The 9,185-nt window shown below is 44.2% G+C and overlaps 1 protein-coding gene across 2 annotated transcripts in view; it reads left to right on the top strand.

Moving 5' to 3' along the window:
- Positions 1-8,781, top strand: part of LOC134463638 (stimulated by retinoic acid gene 8 protein homolog) — a 36,547-nt gene extending 27,766 nt beyond the window's left edge. For both annotated transcript variants that reach the window (XM_063216825.1, XM_063216826.1), the window contains exons 8-9: positions 6,457-6,568; positions 7,635-8,781. In XM_063216825.1, the coding sequence (XP_063072895.1) occupies positions 6,457-6,568; positions 7,635-7,721 (199 nt within the window). In that variant the 3' untranslated portion in view covers positions 7,722-8,781. The remainder of the gene's footprint in view (positions 1-6,456; positions 6,569-7,634) is intronic.
- Positions 8,782-9,185: the final 404 nt, after the last annotated feature.

The raw sequence follows: 9,185 nt of genomic DNA on the forward strand, positions 1-9,185 counted from the left end.
TGTCTGCAGCAGCCCGATTGAGGCAATCAATCAACGCCACACACACACACACACACACACACACACACACACACATACACACATACACACATACACGTCTGTGCTCGCACGCACGCGCACACACACACACGCACATACACACACACACGCACACACACACACACATACACACACACACACACGTGCACACACGCACACACACACACACACACACACACACACGTGCACACACGCACACACACACACACACATACGCACACACACACACACGCGCACGCCTGGCTCCTCTAGGAATGCAGCATGCCATGCACACACGCTGTTATACAGCATACCGCACACACGCACTGCACACACACACACATACTCATGCGCACACAAACATACACACATGCACATTCATGCTTGCACACACATTCCTGTCCACACAAATACAAGTGGGCTCACACACACACACACCATTGGTATGTGTGTGCTTACGTGAGTTTAGCCCAGACTCTTGCATGGGACTCTTGCATCACTTTACAACACTCTTCACCTCATCAAGTTTGTATTTGTGGTAAAATTGCTGTACTATAATAAAGCATTATTAGAAGTCCTTTATACTGCATGTATCACAGAGACACACTTGCACGCTCACACACACAATCACATGTTGTGGGTTGCAGTCTGCTGGCGCTCTCCATGGTCCTGATTTTGTCCGTTTTTTTCCAGGTGCAAGTAAATGCCAACACACAACCTTTCTCTCTCTCTCTCTCTCTCTCTCTCTCTCTCTCTCTCTCTCTCTCTCTCTCTCTCTCTCTCTCTCTCTTTCTTTTCTTTTTTTTCTTAATCACCGGCCACTTTATTGCGCACATCTGTCCAACAGTTGACTGTCGCAAATTTCAGATCTAATGCAGTTCAAACCAAGCATCATTATGGGGAAGAAGTTATTTAAATGACTTTGAACATGGCCAGGCTGTTGGTGCCAGAAGGGCTTGGTTTCAGTATTTCAGAAACTACTGATCTACTGGGATATTTACAACGAAAGAATCATATCTAGGGTTTACAGAGAATGGTCTGAAAAAGAAAAAAAAATCATGCAATGAACAGAAATTCTGTGTGCAAAAAATGCCTTGTTAATGCCAGAAGTCAGAGGACCACGGCTAGACTGGTTCAAGCTGGTACAAAGACAACATGAAGTCAAATAACCACTCGTTATAACCAAGGTATGCATAAGAGAATCTCTTACACAGCATCAAATCTTGAGGCAGATGGGCTACAGCAGCAGAGGAGCACATCGGGTGCCACTGCTGTCAGCTAAGAACAGGAAAGTGAGTCAAGAATTTGTTCAGGCTTACCATAAATGGACACTAGAAAATCTGAAAAATGTTGTCTGGTCTGATGAATCTTGATTTCTGCTGCAACACTCAGGTGGAACGGTCAGAATTTTGCATCAACAACATGAAAATATGGATCCATCCTACCTTGAGCCAATGGTTCAGGCTGGTGGTATAATGGCATAGTGATATTTTCGTGCCACAATTTGGGCCCCTTAGTATCAATATATCTTTGTTGGAATGCCACAGCCTACCACAGTATTGTTAGAATAGAATAGAAAGCCTTTATTGTCATTTTATCACCCGGTGAGCAGACGGAACGTCTTCTGATTGGCTGAGCAGGTGTCCTTTATTTCCCGGTAGCAGGACACCTATGATGTCATGCAGGCGTGTGGGTGTCTAAATTGCTTCTTTTCTAACTTACTGGCGAAGTGCCAGTACCAGAAGTGCCTTCGGCTGCGCCGTCCGGCTGTTAGAACGCTCCGCCTCGTCCATTATTTCCCTTGATATGGGGGCACCTCGTCGGCCGCTATTCCATACATACAAAGTATGCTGAGGAGATAAGCCATTTCTGAAGGCAAAAGGGGGTCCAACCCAGTACTAGAGAAGTGTACCTAATAAAGTGGCCGGTGAGTGTAGATAACGTGTATGTACTCAGTGTGGAAGCAGCAGGCACTTTTGTCAATGTAAACCCAAGTGTGTACACATAGAGGTTGGCATTTCAATCTACCTTGTGTAGGGTTAATGACACGTGGAAATTGAAAGATGCAAAGTCAAATTACCATGCGTGCGTCAACACAACATCACGCAATCATTGAACGCAAATGGCGGTCTAAGAAGTCTATCTGCAATGCAATTTGTATTGAAATGTTCAGATTGTCCAAACAACACACACACACGCAGCCCCATTAATAGTCATTTAACACACAGTGAATCTAATCAATACAAATCACACTGATTAATTGCATGTAGTGTTCCGCTGTTCCTGGATTTTTTTTTTTGTTGGTAGCACACAATTATCTAATAATAGCGTACTTCTCCATAATAACTCTCTTTCCCTGCATTTGGCTCTACTGCCTGTGCTTTAAACGCTCACTGAACGAAAACACGGCTTGAAACAGCGGCAGGGATGTCCCGGCATTTAGAATGTTGGTAATTGCCTTATTCAAATGCTTGTAACACTCTAAAAGGACCATTAGTCATTGTAATTGAAAGCACTAACAAAGGTACAAACCATGAGCACCACTATCCAGCACCCCCACCCCTCCCCCAACCCAACTCCAACCCAATATTACAACCAACAACACGCACACACATACACGTACGTACATACGCACTTGCATACACACACACACACTTACGAACGTGCATAGCAGCACACACACACACACACACACACACACACACACACACACACACACACACACACACATAGCCATGCGTACCAGTATCCCTCCATCACCACTGTCTGCTACAGTGGGCTTTTAATATGTCAACACAGATAGTCACACACACACACACACACACACACACACACACACACACACACACACACACACACACACACACACACACACACACACACACACACACACACACACACGCAGCCTGAGAACCTCCCTGTCTGTACCAGGTTAGAGAAATACTCGAGTTGGCGTCACCTATTTTCTCTAATTACGCGTGTGCTGCACTGTGTACTCGAGAGAAAATATTCATTATTGGTGTGTGTGTGTGTGTGTGTGTGTGTGTGTGTGTGTGTGTGTGTGTGTGTGTGTGTGTGTGTGTGTGTGTGTGTGTGTGTGTGTGTGTGTGTGTTTTTTTGTTTGGAGGTAAATTCAGGATTCATTTTATTTCATTTTATGACCAGCTTAAATTCATTTTATGACCAGCTTCCCACACTTACTTTTCTATTTTCTGTGTGTGTGTGTGTGTGTGTGTGTGTGTGTGTGTGTGTGTGTGTGTGTGTGTGTGTGTGTGTGTGTGTGTGTGTGTGTGTGTGTGTGTGTGTGTGTGTGTGTGTGTGTGTACATCAGTCTCTCAGGCATTGCAAAGTAGAAAGGAGAAGAAGCTTAAAAAAAAACACCAAGTTTAATTGGCCCACTCCTTAGTTAAAATAGCAGCAGGAAGTTCCCCCATGTCCATCACTAACTCACAGTGGTGTGTGGTGTGTGTGTGTGTGTGTGTGTGTGTGTGTGTGTGTGTGTGTGTGTGTGTGTGTGTGTGTGTGTGTGTGTGTGTGTGTGTGTGTGTGTGTGTGTGTGTGTGTGTGTGAGGGTGGGGGGATGATGGCCTGTGTGTCTGTGTATGTGAGTCTGTGAGAGAGAGGGAGAGTATAGAGGACGACTGAGAGTGTGTGTGTCAGAGAGAGAGAGTGTGTGTTTGAGAGAGAGAGAGAGAGAGAGAGAGAGAGAGAGAGAGAGAGAGAGAGAGGGAGAGAGAGAGAGAGTTTTGTGTGTGTGTGTGTGTGTGTGTGTGTGTGTGTGTGTGTGTGTGTGTGTGAGAGAGAGAGTGAGTGAGAGTGAGTGAGGGAGAAGGAGAGAGAGAGGGAGAGAGAGAGAGACACACACACACAATGTTAATTTGTTTTCCGAGGGGGCGTCATTAGGAGATGAACCTCCTTTAATTTGTCAAGGATCTCATTTTAATTGGACGCCCACACAAATGGCCATGGGAGCCGGCCACTGCCTAGCCTTGCACTATGGTGCACTCACACACACACACACACACACACACACACACACACACACACACACACACACACACACACACACACACACACACACACACAAACACGCACGTGCATGCAGGCACACACACGAGTGTGTGTGCGTGCAGGCACACACAAATGGCCATGGGAGCCGACCCCTGGCCAGCCTTGCACTCTGTGTCCTCCCCATGATGGTGCACTGACGCACATGCACGTACGTGCACACATACACGCACGCCTGCGCAGCACACCACCGGCCACACACTTCACTTCACCATCTCTCCCATCACACATTCAAACAGTACACATGTGGTGCACTCACACACACCCCCCCACACACACACACACACGCGCGCACGCACACACACACACACACACACACACACACACACACACATTGCAGTACTACAGTCAAATGCCAAACATTCATTTTCGTTTTGCTGTCTGTCTCCACATTTTGCTCTCTCTTCGTTGCCAGTCATGATAGGTTGGTAGTATGCTTTCATTGTAGGGAGAGGTTATCATGAGGTAACAGTGTTCTGAGTATTTTCTGTCACGTTGTGGGATTTTAAACAGCTCAGCAGGAAGATCGATAAAAATATTTCAGCTTACTTTCTCATTCAGGTTCTTGGGCATGGGGGTTTGGTTTACATAACATATTCGGTTGAATTTTCTTCAATTCCTGCGCGGTGAAAATAAACTGTGCCTTGTGGCAAGATAGGACACCAAAGCTCAGCTGGATTTCTCTGGCGTTCCCTTGTAAAACACATAAGCCTCTCCTAAACCTCGGTAATAGCATCTAGTACTTCTGTGATTACACAGAGAGAAGAGAAAAGCTACTGTACATGCTGAAGCGTCTACTCTTGGTCTTATCATGATTAAGATCTCTTTTCGTTGACAGTGTGTCTCCTTTCTTAGTATACGATCCACTCTCACTGTCCGTGGACTTTTTTTGGTTTCGTGTACGTGTTTCAACTGATTTCATGTAGAGCATCATGGTATCTATGTCTGTCTGTGTATACAAGACAAGAGTATTATAGTCCCCTTTAAGTGAACCAAACGCAGACCAAAACGTGAACCAACAGAAACAGAACTTAGTTCTGTTTGTATTCACATTGTGAGTGTATTAGAAGAATGAACCAGGTGTTCTGTCTTGTCCAGTTAGTCTTTTGTGGGGTGTTGTGACGGTCCTCTTTTTCATCACACTCGGCCCTCCAGAGCTCTCCTTAAGTTATTACATCTAGTCACAGATGTAACTTTAGACTCTTAACTGAACCGTACTGAGACCACGTCAACAAGGGTCTCAGTACGGTTCACTTCCGACGGATCTGCGTAAGCTTTTGAGCGTTCACATATGCACAGAAAATGCTGAGTCACAGATCTGAACTCACTTAAATGGCTGAAAGGGACAAAGTTTGAAAATGCCCTAAGTCTGCAGACATTTATCAGAGCAAATCACAATGGTGATTGGGAACTGTGGGAATTGAACCGGCAACCCTGTGATTACAGTACAGTCCAACTCCCTAACGATTACGCCACGGCTGACCCATCTCTCCCTCTTTCTCATTTCCTGTCATTCTCTCTCTCTTCTGTCCTGTCAGAACAAAGGGATGACAGCCTAAAAACGAATCTAAAAGATACATAGCCCTGTTATGGACGTTATATACTGTAATACTGTAGTCATTGAAAAGTTGACTGCCATAGTACCACACTATCATGACAACACAGGGCCTTTAGTAATGCACTACGACTTGGCCATTGCCTTTCCGGTAACAGCAAATGTATAACGCTGTGTCTCAGGGCTGTCCACGACCAAGGATTTTGTTGGTCGACCAGTGGCCGTCACTTACTCTGACTAATCGACTAATCGCCCCGTCTTTTCGCACCGTCTGCGATAAACGGATAAATAATTATGCAAGGACACGAGACCGATGCAGGCGGCTCCCTGGAGTTATGTCAACCAATGGAATCAAAGAGTGAGGTATTGCAGCTACTGTGTGTGCGGGTGTGTGTGTCTGAGAGAGGGAGGGAGGAGAGAGCAGCATCTGCCGTGGTGGTGAACTCACATTAAAACGCCCCTGTGGTTCGAATTTGCGTGGTTCTTATTGCCCAACGTTTATTGGCCATTGGCTGACAAGCAGTAATCTTTATCCTTTTCAAAAATGATCCCATGTTATAGAGCTCCTTCCAGACATGGTCAAAATAAGTTGATGCCTTCTATCCTCGTCAAACAAATCACCAACACGTCTTCCTTTGTCACGCCCTTCGAGTCCTGGAAGCCCTTTGACAAGTTTTTTTTTCTCCGCTGTGACCAATCGACCAATGAGATTTGGTCTACTAGTATTTTTTTTGGTCGACCAACGATTAATGTATTATTTGGGGACAGCCCTACTGTGTCTTTAACGCTGTAATCCACCCTCACTCTGTCCACAGCCCAGCGTTGCTGCCGTCATCAGGTGGGGAGTTTGAGAGGCTCAGGGAGATCTACAGGGACATCATGGGGTTCGTCAACGACCACGTGGCTGAAGACCTGCACAACACTGAGGTGGGTGGAGATGATTACAATTTTTTTCTGATATCTAAAAACATTTTGCTGACCCTTTTATCCAAAGCGACTTTCAGTTATTTTCAGGGTTTTGGTTACAGTCCCTGGAGCAATGTGGGGTTAGGTGCCTTGCTCACTTCAGATGGAGGAAAGGGAGAGGTAAGGAGGCTACAAATGCCCCAAAAGATCACAAAATCAGTGAAAAAATGCCTATACCTACTGATACAAATTGCTAATACCATGTTATTATTGCAATAGCGTGGTAATAGCAAAGGAGTAATAGGGGCGGAACTTCGCAATGGTGCCACTCCCTTGCTGGTCCCGCCCCGGGCAATGTGACGTAAAAAGTAAATGCTTTTGTACATAGTTCATACATACATGAAAATACACATGTATGGGGGAAACAGAAACAAAATAAATGTAAATTACAGAAAGCTGTCGGCTGTAGTAGTATGTGTTTCCTCAATCATTGTTTAAAGCGATGCATCTAAAAATTGGACGCGTGCCACCTTAACCCAAATAGTTGAAGAGTAAAAACTCTTTAATCACTCTGAAGTCATGAGAGGATAGGGGGATATTAAATGAAGACTGAACCATTTGTCCACAATTAGCCAGCAGCATGTGTTTGTAAGGCGCAGTCTCACCTCATTAAAGCCTTGCCTGCAAACACAGTGGGCGTAGCAAAATGCTGCTCCGACGGTTATGTTAGTGCGTCAGAGATCTGAGTAAGATATCTGGTGAGGTACTGTACGTAGAAGGATCGGCTGGATGTCAGTGAACGTCTTGAAACCCAGCATGAAAAGTGTGAGTTTCATCTCACTAATCAACTGTCTAATATCCTCACTCTGCGATGGATGAAATCTTCACTTTTGAGAAAAGTAAAAAGTTTGTGTGTATGTGTAAGAGAGAGAGAAAGAGAGAGATGGACAGAGAGAGAGAGATTTTGCTCATTTGGTCACAAATAGGATTACTTTATTATAAATGTCAACCGAAATAATAAAATTGCATTGAAAGCATTAATGTGTGTGCGTGCGTGTGTCTGTGTGTGTGCGTGTGTATGCATTAGGGGCTAAACATGTCTGCAGACTACCAAGAGCTTTTCCTCAAGAGCTCTGACAGCTTTGAGGAGCCTCTGGCATCCCCGTTGATGTGAGCCTACACGGACACCCAAACCACCTCCAGCACCGCATGGACCAAATTCACTGCAGCGGCCATCTTGACTTGATGACCCACTCTCGCTCCATCAGCTGCAGTGCACGTTTGGTTTTTGGGTAACACTTTTCTTGGTAACACTTAACAGTAACGTCCTATTCACAGCTTCATAACACTTTATAAATAATGAACCAATTATCAACAAAATGTTTACAAATGTTAATAAATGGGCAAGAAATACTATGTTAACACAGCATACACAGCGCAGTCGCAGTGGTCCTAGAAGGTTGTCCTCCAAAGACCAGATGGCATGAAACCACATAAAACTGACACAGTACAAGTTGATTCCCACTCCACTGTGCAGTCATAGTTTGGTTATTACTCATTTACAAACATGTGTAAATGCTTTGTTAAATGTTAATTGTTATTAAATGTTAATAAAGTGTTTATAAAGCTGTGAATAGGACGTTATTGTAAAGTGTTACCCTTTTCTTGATGCTGGCGTCATACGCTTGACATGACACAGTGTCATAACTTTGTCAAAACAGTGTCACGTCACAGTCATGGATGAGTCATACACATTAAGTTATGTCAATGTCATAAATGTTTTATGGTCATGAAAAGTTGACATTGTTTGGGCTGTCTTTACCATAACCGAATGTCACTCAAGGACAACAGTCATAATGTTTATGACGTTGACATAATGTTTTGATACGTCCATGACTGCATCACAGCACTGTTATGACAGTGTTATGTCATACGAATGACGCCAGCGTCAAGTTAAGTTTCACCTGTTTTTGTTTTGTTTGTTTTTTTTAAGGCCCTTCTTAATCAATGTTGTTTTGTAATCCGACTAGATGATGTAGCAGTCCTGATTGTTTTAAGAGTTCATGTTTTTATACACAGTATCATAGCAATTTTTATATTCAGTATAATAAATATTTGTCAATGTTTTTTGACTCAACCTCCTATAATGACGTTCCCATAGGTCGATGTTCCATTTTTACGAATGCCATGTCCATGGTGTTGTCTTTGGTAATAAATGCATTCATGTTTAACAATACAAATGTGACTGTTTTGTTTGGTTACAGAACTGTTCTTTGTTCAAAGAACCAAAGTGTTATTCACACACTCTTGACATTACATTACATTACACTTACCTGGCGCTTTTATCCAAAGCAACTTACACTTACTTACAGGGTATGGGTTACAATCCCTGGAGCAATGTGGGGTTACAGTAGGTGCCTTGCTCAAGGGCACTTCAGCCATGGAGAGAGGGAGGGATTGGTAAGAGTGGGGGACTGAACCTGCAACCCTGTGATCTACCACATAGTCCAGCTCCCAATCATTACCCCATGGCTGTCCCACTCTGAAAATCACAAGAGGATTAGGGTTGCCTACTGCAGCAATGAAGTCCACCTCCCACTGGCTAGATCAGTCAACCCAATATACCAATGCCATAGAT

Source organism: Engraulis encrasicolus, chromosome 15 (assembly GCF_034702125.1).
Source record: "Engraulis encrasicolus isolate BLACKSEA-1 chromosome 15, IST_EnEncr_1.0, whole genome shotgun sequence".
In the NCBI taxonomy this organism is placed as follows: Eukaryota; Metazoa; Chordata; class Actinopteri; order Clupeiformes; family Engraulidae; genus Engraulis; species Engraulis encrasicolus.